This window comes from Carassius carassius, chromosome 37 (genome assembly GCF_963082965.1).
Source record: "Carassius carassius chromosome 37, fCarCar2.1, whole genome shotgun sequence".
Lineage (NCBI taxonomy): Eukaryota > Metazoa > Chordata > Actinopteri > Cypriniformes > Cyprinidae > Carassius > Carassius carassius.
The window spans coordinates 27,728,247-27,746,911 of NC_081791.1; the positions used below are offsets into that span (position 1 = coordinate 27,728,247).

Below are 18,665 nucleotides of genomic sequence, written 5' to 3' on the forward strand. Positions count from 1 at the left end.
TGACCCAGTAACACAGTTACTTTTGACAGTAACTAATACTGTAACGCATTACTTTTTAAATAAATTAACTCCGTTACCGTTACCACGTGGTGCATTGTCCGTTACTTTTTAAAAAAGTTATTAATTTTGACTGAAGTGCAGCCTAACTGTTTGCAGACGCATTAGGATTGGTGGATGCCAACCACTGTAAACACGAAGACGCACTGTGGGCGTGTTTCCGTTTATTCAAGTATGTGCGGCAGTCATGGCGAGTCAAGGCGAGAGCAACACGAGTTTCTCAAAGTGGAAATATGCTTATTATTTCACTTTAGTTGAGCATAAAGACAAAAATTTCCAATCCGTGCGCTCAGATTTTGTAAACCGTACCTTCGGTTTTTGAATCTGTACCCACGAATTCATAATCTGCACGCACACTTTCGCAATCCATTCCCATGGATTTGTAAACTGTAGCCTACTCACGGATTCATGCAGCAAGCTCCTACGTGTTAACATACAGTTTTAATGAGCATTATTATGTGGAATGGGTCTACAGCAAAGTGTCTTAAGTGATTCTCTGTATGTTTTTCTCATACAGGTGAAACATTGTTGAAAACATGCAGCCTGTCTCTACTGTGGAGTCGCCGGCTTTCAGTCAGCTCCTTAGCATGATAACATAGATTTCATTTTTAAACAGCATTTATATATATATATATATATATATGTATGTTTCTCGAAATTGATTCTGAATAATTCAGATTGCTTTCATTTATTTATTTCAAAATGTTTTGTGTTATGTTGTCCATTGTTAATAGTTTTCATACTTAAGCTGTGAAAGGAAAATTTTTAAGGGCTCAACACAACAGCTTTTATGATGCAGAACCCACTTTAGTTTTTGTGAATATATTATTCAGTTGTTTTGTTATTTATTTCAGAAATCCTTGTGATATACTATTGTGATATATATTCAGTTTGTGCTGGTCTGACTTAATCAAAATAATGTTTAAAAATTACTTTCTGTTTTACTTTGTGTTTGTATAGACCATAACACATAAAAGTGCATTAATGGGAACATGAAAGAGAGTTCTTTAAAAAAGTAACTAAAAAGTTACTTTTAACAGTAATGCATTACTTTTTGGTGTAATAATCAACAAAGTAATTGAGTTACTTTTTGAATTAAGTAACTAGTAACTGTAACTAGTTACTATTTCTTAGTAACGAGCACAACAATGGTGTTGTCATAACCTTCATCTTGGAGATTGAAAATGTTTCTTTTTTGAGACCCCAGGAGCCCAAATTCAGACCCAGAACAATAAAACCCACAGAAGAGGTGGGAGTTCAAATGAGGAATCTTTATATTACCAAACTGCAGGGAGAGGAAGAGTAGATATAAGTCATGATCTGCAAGATTAACCACAATCTGATGTGATCCGACCACCTCAGAGAAAACCAGTGTTGAGCTGCTGCAAGAGCTTTTGAAGCACAGCAGCTGTGGTCAAAGAGTTCTCGTGTGTTCTGATTGGTGGATGATGATGATGAGTGGATAAAGACAAGAGCAATCGAGTTTCGTACCTTAAGATCAGTAAATGTTATGAAATTAGAGAACTAAGCCAATAGTAGCGCTGGCGGTGTCATTTGATTTGGATGGGAACTTCCGATTGTGAATCATTTGAGTCAGTTTGGGAGTTCAAAGCGGGTTTGCAAATCATTTGAGTCAGTTCAGGAGTTGGGAGCGTGAATCATTTGAATCAGTTGTGGAGTTCGGAGCGGCTTCGCGGATAATTTGAATCAGTTCAGGAGTTCGTAGCGGCTTCGCGAATCATTTGAGTCAGTTTGGAAGTTTGGAGCAGGTTGGCGAATCATTTGGGATTGTCAGTTTGGGAGTTCGGAGCGTGATTCATTGTCAGTTATTTGAGTCAGTTCGGGAGTTCGGAGCGTGATTCATTTGAGTCAGTTTGGGAGTTCGGAGCGGGTTCGCGAATCATTTGAGTCAATTTGGGAGTTCGGAGCATGAATCATTTGAGTCAGTTCGGGAGCTCGGAGCGGGTTCGCGAATCATTTGAGTCAGTTTGGGGATCGCGAATCATTTGAGTCAGTTTGGGAGTTCGGAGCGGGTTCGCGAATCATTTGACTCTGTTCGGGAGCTCGGAGCGGGACCGGATCGCGAATCATTTGATTCAGTTCGGGAGTCGCGAATCATTTGAGTCAGTTTGAGAGTTCGGAGCGGGTTCGCGAATGATTTGAGTCAGTTTGGGAGTTCGGAGCATGAATCATTTGAGTCAGTTCGGGAGCTCGGAGCGGGTTCGCGAATCATTTGAGTCAGTTTGGGGATCGCGAATCATTTGAGTCAGTTTGGAAGTTCGGAGCGGGTTCGCGAATCATTTGACTCTGTTTGGGAGATCAAAGCGGGTTCGCGAATCATTTGAGTCAGTTTGGGGATCGCGAATCATTTGAGTCAGTTTGGGAGTTCGGAGCGGGTTCGCGAATCATTTGACTCTGTTTGGGAGTTCAAAGCGTGTTCGCGAATCATTTGAGTCAGTTTGGGAGTTCAGAGCATGAATCATTTGAGTCAGTTTGGCAGTTCGGGGCGTGAATCATTTGAGTCAGTTCGGGAGTTCGGAGCGGGTTCGTGAATCATTTGAGTCAGTTCGGGAGTTCGAAGCGGGATCGCGAATCATTTGAGTCAGTTTGGGGATCGCGAATCATTTGAGTCAGTTTGGGAGTTCGGAGAGGGTTCGCGAATCATTTGACTCTGTTTTGGAGTTCAACGCGTGTTTGCGAATCATTTGAGTCAGTTTGGGAGTTCGGAGCATGAATCATTTGAGTCAGTTTGGGAGTTCGGAGCGGGTTTGCAAATCATTTGAGTCAGTTTGGGAGTTCGGAGCATGAATCATTTGAGTCAGTTCGGGAGTTCAGAGCGGGTTCGCGAATCAAAAAAGGCTAGAAATAAAAACGTGCGAAAATAATTAATATCTAGCACATGAGCATAGAGAGAGTTGTGTGTGCACAGGACGCAGTTTAAGTGAGAGGAGACATGTTTTAAGTGCACACACTCTCTCCGGGCAAGAGTAGCGTGTATCTGAGCGATTAGTTGGTTTTATGACAGAGCGATGGAAATCTGTATGCGAACAGAGAGATTCGTGCTCGTGCATAATTTTAATGTGCTTTCGCATTACAATAACGCGATCTCGCTGCTGCTTCTGCACCGCATACACATACTGAATACGCACTGCAAATGGAGTAGGCCTAAGTGTGAACCTGTACAATGTATAACAACTCTATTTCAACACCTTAGGCACCGCTACAATTCATGAGCTCTATGAACAATGCATGGCAAAAAAGAAAAAAAGTCCCTGGACACGGGATTTATTTATTTATATTTTTTTTATAGTAATTTTTGTTAGAAATGTTATTACACATTTACTATAGTAATTATTTTGACTTATGTCTGTTCTAGAGACGTTACACGTTTTTGATAAAGCTCCAATTGGTTTTCTTTTTGGAAATATGTTTCAAATTCATCCTGAATGCATTTGACTGTAAAGCATATATGTGTGTGTCAAAATTGTGATTAAAATCGAAATAGCAAAATTGATCAAAGAAATCACGATAGGTTTTTTTTTTGTCCATATCGCACAGCCCTAGTTCATTCAACAAAGACAGTTAACAATCTAGCTTCTGAGTACTAAGTTAACCCAACAATAGCGGAGTCAGTTAATTATTTTGCAGTGGGCCGCGCAAACATATGTGTGTGGTTGTGTGGGCCGCGAGCTGAAAAAGGTTGGGAACCACTGAGTTAGTCTATTGCTTTGTCAAGGTGAAATTAGTATAACATTTAGAAATGCATCTTAAAACAGGCTTCTTGTATCTTTGTAGCTGTTTTTGAATGCATGAACACAGCGGGTGTGAACAGCCCTTTGTTTCAGTTTTAATCATGCTGTGAATCAGTGGATGTGTGTGAAGGTCTAGCTGTTCCTGTTGGGTTTCTTGGATGATGGAGCTATTTTTGTGTTCAGGCTAAATCTGGTAAAGTTTGAGGTTACAGTGAGGTCAAACAGAAGGTCAAATGTCGGAGTGAATGAGCTCTTGAGGGTTGAGAATGATACTTTAGCATCTAATGGTCAAGACCCCGGTTTCTAGTATGAGTTGGATTAATGTCAAGATACCATTTTACTCCAAATTATTGTCAGTGTGAATGATTCTCAAATGGGTTATTCAATGAGAAAACAACATAGAGCAGGACTTTATCCATGAAGAATTGATCGGATGGTGAACAAATGTTGTTATATGGTTATGATTAACATATTAGGATTCATTGTGGCCTTTAAAGAATAATTTGTTCTGTGCAGTAATAATAATAATGCAACTATTTCACATTTAGTTTATAATCACTTTATCCTTATTTTTTTATTTTTCATTTTATTTACATTTAAAATTCTGTACTGGAAAAACTATATAAACTATTATTATTATTATTATTAATCATTTAGAAATTATTGTTATTAATGCTATTTGTCTAATTAAAGTGGTTATCAAATAAAAAAATGACTTTTTTGTATTTTAAAAATCACTTTATCCATTAAAAAATTGTCTTTATTTGCAAGTGTCCACATATTTAAAATGCTGTACTGAAAAACTATATAAATATGATTTTACTATTGTTGTTGTTATACAGGATTTTATTGCCCACTATGAAATATTAAATCGAATTATTACTATTATTATTCGTGGGAACATTTGTCTTATTAAAGTGATTATTATATAAATTATTAATAATTATAAAAATAATTGAAATATTAAAATAATAATTATTAATTAATAAATAATCACTTTATCCATAAAAATCACGTATCTGTCTTCGTATTAAAAAAGCTGTACTAAAAACGATTTCCTAAATAAAATATAACTCGTCTTCATTCATACAGTGTTGAAATAGAATTCGCACAGTCATGTCTCTATATTACAATTTTTACTCAATATGCTTTAGCTGTAAATAATATAACTATATTTACATAATTTTTTTTTTGGATCTTTAAAATCTTTAGCGCTTGACTGTAGCCTAATTATTTTGATTGCAAATGTATTCTTCTTGGCTATTCTGAATTTGGCCGAAAAGCAAAGTCTGCTCCGGAGTCTTCTGGATGTAAATGAACGGACGGATCAGATGGATGATGTCACGGCAGTAACGAGTGAAACCCAACACCGAGCGCTGGAGATGCGCCGAACCGAGCAAGTCCAGACACATGCGGAGCTCAGAGCCACTCTCTATCTCTCACTATCTCTCTCCCTCTCTCAGTCCGTTTTAATACTGTCCTTCTGACCTGCTCTCTCAATAAACCCCCCGTGTCCCGTCATCGCCCCGTGTTTGCAGCAGCGCGCTTGATGTCCGAGGTCTGATCCGTGAACTTCTCCATGCATGCGCGTGCTCGCGGAGATGCGTACGCTGATGCTCAGGCTGGATCTGGTCTCATGAGCCAGTGGTGTGGAATTCTGTTTTCGCTTTGAAAACTGCTGCTTGGACAAATGCATACAAATGCATTTAGGAGCCCAACGGACAAGGAGTGGACAGGTTTCTCCCACAACGACAACGTGAGTAACATTCAGTCTCGGGGGCTTCTGGAGACAACGCTGTGCAAAGCTTCATGCAGGTTCTTAATAACATAATAAAAATAGACAAGAATAGGAGAGAACACGATAGTTAGCAGTTTGCGCGTTATTGATGATAATTATGCATTGCATTTATTGGCGTGCATTAATCATATAAACTACAGAAGTGTTTTAACTCGTGCACAGTAGACATGCATTCCTAAATAATTGCTGGAGTTTCGTGCAAACTTATTAAATGTAGTTTTCACTGCAATATCAGTATGTAACTCACCAGATTGACTTCTGATAATACAGACTTCATAATGATCACAAATCAATTGGGATTTTGAATCTGCTGTATTTCCCATATGTTGATTGAAGTTAAACTCCTCCTGCTTTAAGACCATATGTGCACCAGATGAGAAGGCTTTGTGATTTACTGGCTTATTTGTTTGCATATATGAACTGTAACTGGTTTGATAAAGTGTTGATTTGGCTGAAGTGGTTGTGAAATAGAGTGGTTTTACTGTGCTGTTAGTTTCCGTCCCTGAACTGACACACAACAGCAGTAACATTCCTCATGGAGATGAGCATTGACCTTTAACATCTGGACAGCCGTTCCTGACTCAGTGAAATCCCAGCAAATCCACACATATGCATCTGACTGTGATCCAGCTTCCTCGGTTTATCTCAAAACACTGATGTTAGATAGCATGTTACTTCTTGGTAAATGTTGTGCAGGGGCTTCTGAGTGAAAAAGTGCAGCATTTTTATACAAAAATCAATGTTCTGTCATCACTGACTAGCCCTTTTTTCTTTCAAAATTCTCATTACTCCATCTATATCTGGAGTAATTACTTTCTTTCATCTGTTGAAAAAGAAGATACTTTGAAAAATGTCTCAGTTTTTTGAACCCCATTGTTCTTCAAAATGTCATGTTTTATGTTCTGTGGAAGAAAGAAAGGTTTGGAATGATGACAGAATGATCATTTTTGGGTAAACTTTGGCTTTCAAGAGATGTTTCATCATGACAGGCTTGATCTGCTAATGGAAAAAATGGAAATATGAAGAAAACTTTGTGTAAAGTGATGGAAAGTAATATAAATCTAAAAAAAATTAATTGATGACAGATGTTGTAATTTTTGGAGACATTTTGTATACTATAAAGTTTAATCGTTTGTGTCTGTTCATGTCTAATCACATAAAAACTCTTGGGGTTTCATTGAGTAAAAAGTGTGGAAACCTGATTTGACACCTAAAATAACTTCATAATCTTGAACCCAATGTAATTGGATGGATTCAGTCATATGAAATAATTTATTTACTTTAGTTACTTCTTGATGCATAATTGCATTTGTTAGTTGAGTGTTGAGTGCCATTGCACATCCTCCAACCTGGAACCAATTAATTGATAAAAAATTGTGTGAACGTTGATTTGATTTGACATCTAAAAATGACTTCATAAGTTTGAACCCAATGCAATTGGTTGGATTTGGTCATATTAAATAATATTCTTGACTTTGCAACAGTCACTTATTTATTGCATTTATTAGATGAGCGTTGAGTGTCATTGCACATCCTCCAACCTGGAACCAATTCTCTGGTCAAAATGCATGGGAACCTTGACCTGATTAAACAGTTAAAAGACCCTTTCATTAACTTGAACCCAATGTAAATGGTCTGATTAGTCAGAATAAATAATATTCTTGACATTACAATGTTCATGCATGATTGCATTTGTTAGTTGAGCATTGAGTGTCTCATTGGAGCCAATATTTTTATCAAAAAGTGTGGCAAAATTTGACAACTAAAAATTACTCTCATGAGCTTGAACCCAATATAATCAGTTTGATTGATCAATTTGATTTGATTGACCACATTACCACTGTTACTAATGCATGCATGTTTGCATTTTTTAGATGAGCGTTGATGCATGCTTAATTAATTAATTCAGTGTTTTTGTGCATCCAACACTGGAACCTGATCAAAACAGAGGAGAGATTATAACATACAGAACAATCGGCTAGCATTGACCATATCTTCATATACGTACAGTAGAAGAGTTATGCTGTCATTATTGCAAAATAAACCCAGCAAGGTGATCAGAAGGAGCTTATATCATGCTGAAAGGATTGATTTTGCAATAGTGACCATTGAAATGTCTTTATTTGTGGTTTTCCGTTACATAGTTAGAGATTGTTTGTTTACTTACCAGGAACATTGCACTTTCCTTTTCAGAGATGTTCATTGATACTTTAGCTCTTAGCTTGTTCTTGGTCCATGTTTGTAGAGACAGTTTTATAGTGTTTTTGAAGTTGTTTAGTGTGCATATTGTTCCTCATCTTGTCAGAAAAGGCTGGACCTAAACCAGCATGAATTTCCACTTTCCAGGCTGGATTGTTGCTGGTGAAGCTGTATAACTGTGAAGTTCACCAGAGAAATTAAGTTGTTGAAAGAGTCAGTCTCGCTAGGGAAGAAGCTTAGCTTCCAATACACAGGTCTTTTTAGAAGGTCCAGATCTAAATCTAACCCTGGGTTACCAACAGAACAGCGCTTTAGTAATGAAGTCATGCTCTGGCTGCAGGTGTGGGAAACCAACGCCAACAGGATCAGATATTGGCAGCCGATCAGTGAGCGAACAATCACGGCTACGTGAGCATCTGCTCAGTATGCTGAGAACACGGCTTTAGCTCTGGCACGGACTGATACGAGCATAAATTATGTAAACGCTGTGAATCAGAGAGATCTACATAAGCCACACCCCTATAAGATGATTGGTTGAGATGTTTTTGAGTGAATTCCTTGCTGTTTTATGAAGCCGTAAAGCAGTTTGTGTTGCTAGAATTAAAGATAGACGAACAATCGGGGGTCAAGTCCAAGTGAAAATTGAAAGTAGTTGCTTTAGGTGGCTGTAATGTCAACTATCTCCCACTGCTGTGGACATTTAAGGTCAAAAAGCTAATATTAAATACTTACAGGTCAGTAAGGGTCAGGGAATATTGGTTTCCTAACTGCAGATGCTACTGAAGAGCCAGAATGTTTCTTGACTGGCAAAAGATTTCTTGACTTACAAAAGTGGATGCAACCTTCTGAATCTAGTGTTATAAATTGAATAAATGGTTTGTATTTGGGGTCACATGTATTTGGAAAATATCTGTAGCACTATCAGCAAAAAAGTGTGGGGACCAGGGGCGAAAATCTCATCTAAATGTTGGGGGGGGGGGGGGCAATAAACATAACATTTCTCACGAGCAAGTTTTGAAGGGGACACTAATAAACAGTCAGGATTGTACTTAAGGATATGTGTACAGAGAGGAAAGCCTTAATATTGCATGGATCCCGTTCCATTATCCTTCTCCTTAAAGTTTCTCTTTGGTTTATTGAAAAAGCTGACATTCTTCAAAACAATTTTTTTGCAATGTTTTTGAAGTTGTTTACACAATCAAGCCACCAAAATACAATGGAATTTGAACTTAACTTCAACTTTTATTTATTTATATAGCACATTTAATAGCAATGTTGTTGCTTCACAGTTATAATTAAAACATGCATACATAAAAACATTTGCCATGCCTAGCCAAATGAAGGCATATACTCTTAAGACGTGAAAGACAGGGGGAAAAACAAAAAATAATAATTTATTACGTCAATGACTGATTTGTTCAAAAAGTTGATTCATTCAGTTAGGAAACACCTCCTCAGTGTGTTTCTGAAAATTAGTGCTGTTACTGCTGTAGCTTAGTTTTCAACGTTTTCCGTTGGTGAAATAGAGTTAAAACAGGCAATATGGTGCCTAAAATGCACTTAATATTAACTTCTTGTTTATTCAATTTTTATAAAAATCCAAATCACATTTGTTATGCTAATATCTGGAGAACAACTGCACTCTTATGTTATATTAGATTAACTATTAACTCGTGAATTTTAAAATAGAGGCAAACTAATTGTATTGGTCTGGGGATACCTGCCAATTGTTATCATTATTATTATTTGCTTAACCACTTTAAAATGGCTTTTTGGCAGCTTTTAGTCAGAAACCGTAAAAAAAAAATATATTCAATATTGCTACTCATTATAAATACTTGGTAAATTATCAGCCCAGCCGCTCCGGGAGACGTTCAAATCATAGACTGTATAAAAACAGGTTCAAACTAATAGCACGTAATTTACGTCTCTATGATGGTTGGTTGATATTCCAGAAGAGAGGCTAGCCTCCTCTACGATGTTACTTTTCTCAGCACTCCTCAGCGCTGAAAGTGAACACTCGATGCTGATTGGTTCCCCTGGCCTCCCCCTCCCCTTCTCTTTCACTTGGCGGTTGTAATTACATCAGCAGATTCGGCATATTCGCGATAGCAAAGCGGAGTTTTCATGTAATGTTATTACAACTGTGAAATTACAAACAAAAATATATACATTCTGAGACATGAACTGAAATGAAAAGTGAATTTTATTAACATTAAATCTTCCTCATTTTCACCTCAAAATTTGGGGGAAACTGTGCCTCCCCTGCCTCACTCGACGAGCCGCCACTGAAACCCAAGTAAAACCGACTAAAATGGGCTTTTCACACAGGACGCGGTATGCATGGCGCTTGCCGCTGGGTTCAGCGTTGCCCTTCAGATACAACGCGATTTGCGCTGCGCTGCGCTATGGCGTAGGCGAAGTTTTAAAAACTTTTAGCGGGAGCTCTTTCATAGTCTGTTGTTCCTCCTTTCGGTCAGCAGCAAACATGTATCTGTCCCGTTGTAAGAAGTGAGCGAGCGATAGCGCTAGTCCTGCTGATGAGAATTAAGAGAGAAGCAAGACACAGCTTTCCTGACGATGTCCCTATACGACCTCAATCTTGTATCGTACAGCTCAGGAAATTCTGACAGACACAGTACTAGCCGTTCATCCATTTTGATTTCCGTGCTTGTTTGGATCCCCCGATTCTATTGGTCGCGCTGGTAATCGTCACAGAGCGCAGCGGCAAAAGTTGAACTATTTTGAACTTTGACCGCGGCGTGTGCGCAAGCACGCAAATGATGCGCACCGCTGCGTTTGCGCTTTGGTCGACGCAGCAACAAAACGTCCCTGCGTGGCGCAAGCCATTGAGATGAATGGGTTTTATAGCGCAGCGCCGCGCATACCGTGTCCTGTGTGAAAGGCCCATAAATCAACGCGGGAACGCGGGAAAATCTAAATGCGCACCCGCACTAATCTAACGTACAAGACTTGTATATGCGTACACTATGGGTGTGTGTAAAGCCGCTTGTCCACAGGCGTCTCGATTTCTGACGCGACGTCAAAGCCCATTAATTTCCTATGGAACTACCTCAGGCAGCAAAAACGCCCCGCAAAGCATGATGGGTCGCGTCGCGTCGATTTGGTCAACAGCAGCGCGTCAAAAAAGTATCTTGGTGGATACTTTATGCAAATGAGAGCGTCAAAACGCGGGGCAGCAGCCAATGGAAACTCGGCGGCGAGAATTTGTGTATGGCCATTGCTATGGTTTCATATTTAAAGTTCCAGGCGAAAGTTCCTCCCCCTCTTCCAACTCAGGTACAACACCGCAATGCTGACTACCCGGTTCCTGATAGCGAGTCTTCGTCGTCGATCCATTGCAAAATGATAAATAAATGATAAAAAAGTATTTTTCCCTCCAAAACTTCACAAATGACGTCCGTACAATGTCCAGCCCACAAATTCCGCCCCCAAGCGGCGAAAACGTCACAGGCGTCGCGTCGGAAAACAATTGATCCGACGCTGGTGGACAAGCGGCTTAAGACGTTATTAAACAAGCTAGGTAAACGCCTGTATAAAACGCCTGTTATAATCTCTAACAGCGCAGATTTCTCTTGTTTAGATTCAGCCTCCTCCGCCGTGTTTTGTTTGTGTTTTTGTGTTCTTTTCTTGAGCCATGGAATGTCACATCGTCCTCTCGAAAAGATTCAGGTGGCATCTTCTCAGAGAGTGAACTGTGGGAAAACAAACAAGTTTGACCAAACAATCAAGCTGACCAATACAAAACAGCAGGTAACGTTGATTGAAATCGTGTGTTTTCCTTGAAGGTACTTCATAGACCTGAGAACATCTAGCAGATGTTTACAAATGAGATACATAACAAGCAATTTATAATGGAAAATTGTTTTTTTTTTTTTTGCCGATAAGTTAAAATGCATAAAAGAGCCATTTTGTTTGTTAAAGTTTTGATTGTCTTTATCAGTTGGGCTTTTGATCGTGCTTGAAGTTTTGTTTAGAGGTGTATCTTGAAGGTTTTGTTGGTGTTAGCATATTAGGTGGAGGATGAAATCTCTTGGGGTTAGTGTTTGTCAAATATGATGACTAGATAGACTTCCCTGGGGCTGGTTTAAGAGTTATGAAGGAAGTATCTCAACACTGTGTCAGGATGAATGATGGTTTATCTGACTCCTCCACATTCTTCTCTGGGAGGATTATAATATAACCGACTGTTAACCGACAGCTAGCAGCTAGTCAGGGTTAATCAGTCTTAGTTTTTGGATTCAAATTACACAAATCTCTTTCTAGGTAACTGACATGAAGTCTTGAAGGAAAAACTGGATAATATATATATATATATATATATTTGCAAATATATACAAAAATATAATAGTAACTCAACTGTAGTAATACAACACTGCTCTGTTGAGCTTAATGAATTAGCATTGCTTTACAAAGATATGATTATTTGGAAGATCATCAGTATTTGTATTCCTTTCATCATCCCCTTCCACACATTCAAAACCTTGAACTTAATCTTAGAAATAAAATGTTTAAATGTTTGTTATATATAGCCTATGCATGTTTAAGTCACATAGAGTGCCTCCAAAATTTAAGCTAAGCATTTTGCATTTATTTAACAGTTATTAGACTGACTTTAAAGAAATATAGCACTATTCAAGCAGCATATGTACTTGTGAAACGGGTTGTTAGTTAATTTGACAGACTTAACCTCTGGTTTCAGTATACGTAGACCGATATGTTTATCAAACGTGCTCTTTAGCGCCACCTAGGGTTGAGCCGTTATACTGTCAGATTCTAGTTGAGCTTGAAGTTTCTGGACTGTTTTACATCAAATTGTTCGTGACCCAGCAATCTTGTTTTTTCCATTTTAGCCATACAAATACTGTCAACTCCTTCTCGGGGCAGCGGTTCCTCCGCTGTGTCTGTGACCCACAGCATGTCTGTGTTCAGCTTCTCTCGTCGACAGGATACAGTTTATAACGGCACCAGACGGACCTCCATTAGCCTGCTTCGTCACAGTCATAAAACGCTTTGTTTGGGTTTCATTTCTCATGTGAATGATACTGTCTCACCGTCCCAAACTGAGCTTTCTCACACACATTCAACAGCTGAAGTGCATGAGTTTAAGAAACACTTACTCTGTCACAGTGCAATGTTATGTGATGTCTATGTGAGGTTTTACCATGGTTTTACTGTAATTAAGGTCATTTTATAGGAACTTCTCTTATAAACTGCATGACCTGGAGTAGTTTACTGTTTGATTGTGTACATCTGAGGAGCACATGCGGGGATCCTGAGTCATTGGAGAACAGGCTTCTAGCAGGAATTAAGGCCTGAGGGATTCACGTACACCAGGAATGTCTTAAACACGTCTGATGCTTTCCATTCACGCTGGAAATCAGTGAAAGCATCATGCATGGCTTTACTGTACAAGAGCGCCCACTTTCAGTTCGGTCTGAAGGTCACAGCGATGTGGGTCAGATTGTGGAGATTTTCGCTTGAAAAGCATGTAGACATCTGACAGCGGTTTGTGTGAAGGCCTGTATTTTGGCAGGAATTCAGTCGAAACTAGCCTTCAAAAACCAATTAAGCTTTATATGTGCAAAAACGAGGTGCATTGTTGCTGAAAGGCATTTTACAAAGCAGTACAAATATCTAAACCTTTTTTACAATTTACAATAGATGTGAAAATGACATGAGTAGGTATCCTTTAAATGAGAAAATGATCAAAACTAAGAGATTAAACCCAGAAAATAACTGGAAAATGGGATCAGGATTCGTTTTGAAGGGAAACGTTTATTTTTCTGATTCCAGAGTAAACTATTGTTTAAGACATGTTATACCTACAGTAGCAAAAATTGGGTTAAATTTGCAAAAACGAATTAACCTGATAAATTAAATGCAACATCAGTTTGAAATGTTTAAAACAGTATGCTGCATATATATATATATATATATATATATATATATTACTGCATATATATTATATGCATGCAATTAATAAACAGCATGTGATTTGCAGTATATACTAAAGTCATTAATCAATCTGCCACAATCTGGGGTGCGTTTCCCAAAACCATAGTTGCTAACTAAGTTAGCAACTTTGTTGGTTGCACTGCAATTTCCCATTGCCAACCAACTTAGTTGCTAACAGGTTAGCATGGTTTTGGGAAATGCACCCCAGAGCAGTTACATTTTTCAAATTGGTCTGATTCAGTTTCCCACAATTCCATTCTTCCTTCCAAATCGTGCAGCCTTACACTATGCAGTATGCAGTGTGCTGGTGTTTTCTGATTGTTTAAGTGTTTGTTGTTGATTGTCCGCAGGAGATTCCTCGTCCTCCTCCTGTCAACATGTGTGGCGCTGCTATCAGCAGAAGAGCCATCGGCAGCTCCAGGTACACTCACCTCTGACCTTTGACCTCTCAACTTCTGCACAGACTCAAGAGTTCTGCCTTAATTTAGTCATGTGGATGTTAAAATACTTCCTTGTATTCCAGTTTAATACTCAGAGTAAATAGTTAGCAATATTTAAAACGGAAGGAGCTTCAGTTCTTTTATTTGTTTTCCTTCCCATTGTATTTCTGTTTCTACAGAAGCACTGATGTGCTAGTGTGCATATTTTACTGTTAATATGAAACTGAGACTGTGTGAAATGTCTATGTAGATTAAACATAAACACACAGAGGAAGAGGGAAGGAGCAGTCAGCAATGAACAAACTCATAAAACATTTTACAGGCACTAAATTGACATTTGTGTATAATAATGATTTTATATGAGCTATCATATATGATTCGGCTGTCATATATAATGTGTTGCAATCAGTGTGAATTACTGAGCACTTATTAAACTGCGCATGTTCATATGTTCATGTTGATGCATTTACTGTAGAAGATGCTTTAGCCAAAGCAACATACAAAAAAAGAACAAAAACTAACAACTTATGGAAGCTTGTTTCCACCACAGAGTTACAAAATGTTTTATCTAACAATTGCAAGTTATACTCCTTTTTCTTCACCCCTCAAAATTCTAAGTTTACATCTTGCAATCTAGATTTTTTTTTCATCATTCTTAGTTAAAGTCTCGTAATTATTTTACCAGTTTAAATCTGGCCATTTTGGCTTTTTTCTCGAATTGTGACATTCTCGTAATTCTAAATCATTTCTCGCAATTCTGACTTTTACTTATAAACTAATAATCATGATGAAAAAGTAAGAATTATATGACTTTATGTCGTAATTCTGACATTATATGTTGCAATTCAGACTTTTTCTTGTAATTCTGCGTTTAAATCTCAGAATTCTGACTTTTTTCATAATTGCAACATTATATCTTTCAAATCTGACTTTTTTTCCTCATAATTCAGATTTTATATCTTGCAGTTGTTATTTTATTTCCTATAGTTATGGCTTTTTCTTGGAATTCTGAATTTACATCTCGCAAATCCGACATTTTTCTTGTTTTTTGTGAACATGCTGCTCTCTGTTCATTAAATGGGTTGACATGTCTGTTCTTGCACTCTGAGCGACTGTCTATCTCTTGCTTTCTTTTGCTCTAGTCTTAATCGGTCACTTCCAGATTTCTGCAGGGCTCTTGTCTCTCGCTGAAGACTGTACACATACTGAGATACAGTGTGGAAGACAGGTTCAGGCTGGTTTAGATGGACTCGCAGGTCAAGCAGGTTAGCCTGCGGTGAGCTGCTTTTCTCCTGAAGGAAACCTGATCTAAGCTGCTGGGACTATTTTGGCATTTGCATCTATTTGTGTGAGATGGAGAAGAGAAAAAAAGATTGCAGGAAGAGAGGGGAAACAAAGGCAATGGTGATTCAGACTGATTCAGCAAATACAATATATTTAGAATTTTTTTTATCTAAACATATACAGTGATTGTGCGTTGACTTATTAAACATGCTTTTTTATTAGGATAGATAGATAGATAGATAGATAGATAGATAGATAGATAGATAGATAGATAGATAGATAGATAGATAGATAGATAGATAGATAGATAGATAGATAGATATGACCCTAGATGACAAAACTAGTCTTAAGTGTCAATTTTTCGATTGATGATGTATAAATTGAGATCTATACATCATCTGAATAAATACGCTTTCCATTGATGTATGGTTTATTAGAAAATCTGCCGCTTTCTCCAGGGACAGTTTCCATGTAGGCCTGCTGATAGCATAGCCCTACAGTTTATACTGCATTTGCTCGCTGAGACACAAAACGCTGTCTGGCTGCTGTTCAAGCTGCAATTAGAAAAGACTACACATGCTGCTTAATAACTAAATCACCTTCAAACAATAGAGGACAGCCTGCAGTAAAGATGTTACACAAGCACACATGAATTATGATTGCACAACATCCTGAATCATTAGAAAACTGTCATCAGAAACCAAAATTAAACTTTTAATTTAGAGGAAAATAATCAGTTAAAGGAGCCATATGACGTTGCTAATAAGAACATTATTTTGTGTATTTGGTGTAATGCAATATTTTTGCTGTTTAAGGTTCAAAAAACATTATGTAAATTATTGTTGCTACTCTATGCACCGCCTTTCTGAAACGCGTTGATTTTTACAAAGCTCTTCACTCTGAAAAGCGCTATCCAGTGCATTGTTATTGGCTGAATACCTAAAGCGAGTGACGAAAATGTTACGCCCCTCACCATACTGTGATGCCGTGTCCCGGCACGACGAGACAAAACCAATAAAACTCATTACAAACGAGGCATTTGTTGCATCTAGTGGGGACATAATTACTGAATATAATGACTTATTATTTTTATGCATTGCATTGTGTTGTGCATATTTGCTACTCTAGATGCTCAAGACTCATCAGTGAACTTGAATCATCAGTGAGAATTTCTTTAAATATGTAAACATACTTACAGACTGTGAGTCAGAAGCGCCAGACTGTCCTTGCAAAGTTGGAACTGCCCAACTTTATAGAAACAGCCTTTGTGCACAGAGGCATTGTAGGCTATGGTTAAAAAAAAAACAGTCCTCTCATCATATGACCCCTTTAATTAATCAAATGTGTTTAATCAACACTCAACCAAAAACTGAGTTGTATAAAAACATTTCAAATGCATGCAAGTACATTTTTCAATGATACACTTATGTTCCTGTACCAGTTTGTTTTTGAAATATAAACATTTAAACAGTGGCTGTAACAAAAGCTTGCTAACATGCCACTTTAAAGTTCAAAATGCTGACAGAATTTGAGAGCTGAGACTTTGTTTCATAAAAGGTAACAAAGCACTAAGCTTATTGTGATTATTGGATGGCAGGTGTGCTACAAATAGTGTTTTTAGTGTTGTTTTATTCACAAATATTCTGAAGAATGCTGGTAGCCAAGTGGTTGCTGGTAGCCACTGACTTCCATAGTATGGAAAAATACTCTGGAGGTCAATGACTATACTAGTTGATAAACTGTTTGTTTATCAACATTCTAGATTTATCAAAATTCAAAAGTGTTGATATATTTGTAATAAGGATTTTTATATTGTGAAGTGTGTTGTAGCACATTGCTGTGTGGTTTCTATGTGGTTTCTTACTGGTTCAATGCAAAAAATAATTCATCCACCAACTGTCTACTTTGGTAACTTGGTAAAATTGGGAGACAGGTTACACACTTGTAGTATAATCTTAACATAAAGTGTTTGGTACTCCAGATGGCGTGTTTGGTGCAACCAGTCACCATCAGGCTGGTTTCTCTGCATCTCTTCATGATTGTTCATGATGGCAACACTCAAAAAATAAGTTTTTGGCTGTTCATTGTTCAATTTGAACTGCCAAAGAGGTGAAAGTTCACAGGGTCACATGTGCTACCAGTCAAAAACATGGCTGCCTGAGCTTTGAAGTCTCTCTTTTTTCATGGTTGATCAAGATCCTGTCCACACTGAATCAAGTAACAAAGAGTTTCAAGGCAGAGTAACGGCCTGCGCTGAACTTGTAACTCAAAGAACAGAAAGAACTAGAGGGAACAACAGTAACTTTGTGCCTCCACCGTTGTTGCCTTTTGCTTGTCATCTGTTTAAGCGGAGGATGTTTTAACAAAAGCAGAAAATATGGATTAGTAATAAAAGTGCTGATTTCCAGTACAGCTCTTTAGAGATCTCTCTATGGACACTCTCAAACGGTGTAAAAGCTTGTCTGTGTTTGCTGACAGGAGGACAAGCGTTCCCTCTCTCTTGATCTCAAAAACATACTTGCTGTAGTTCCTTACACATCTGCTCTGCTGCCCTCAGGCCTGTATAACTTTATGATGTTTTTATAGTTGGAGTGTGTAATTTCTTCAGTGTTAAAATGCTTCTATTCTAGCTTAATATACAGAGACAGCAGGTAAACCATTTGTAAGATAATTCTCCTGAAAAGTATGTTAGTACAAACAGCCCAACACAGCAATATGGATGATGATGTGCATTTGGTGTAAGACTATCTATTGGGCTTGAAAACATTTGAAGTTGAACATTTGCAATTTTGTTTGGTGACTCTAGTGGTTCAGAAATGGCAAATGTCACTTTTAAACCCGAATTCAATTGGGACAAGTTGACCTCCACTCAGAACAAGAGCTTACCTTATCAGTTAATGGGCATATGTGGGAAAGTTTGGTTTAAAATCAAGCATTTAACTACTGCTACTGCTTACCCAGTCATGTGTGCAATGTATTTAATAAAGTGTGTAATATATTCTATGTTAAAATGCTTCTATCCTACCTTAATATGCGGAAACAGCAGGTAAACCATTTGTAGGTTAATGTCCCTGAAAAATATAAGCCTAAAACTCTGTGGCACTATTAAACATTGTTATGTTTGCATGAGTATCCCAACACAGCAGCATGGACTCA

General features: G+C 37.9%; 1 protein-coding gene across 1 annotated transcript in view; it reads left to right on the forward strand.

The window, feature by feature from the left end:
• Positions 1-5,242: 5,242 nt before the first annotated feature.
• The window catches only part of LOC132118566 (collagen alpha-1(XXIV) chain-like), a 96,068-nt gene continuing 82,645 nt past the window's right edge, over positions 5,243-18,665 (forward strand). Inside the window, exons 1-2 of the mRNA XM_059528508.1 lie at positions 5,243-5,565; positions 14,136-14,206. Of these exons, the coding sequence (XP_059384491.1) occupies positions 5,510-5,565; positions 14,136-14,206 (127 nt within the window). The 5' untranslated portion in view covers positions 5,243-5,509. The remainder of the gene's footprint in view (positions 5,566-14,135; positions 14,207-18,665) is intronic.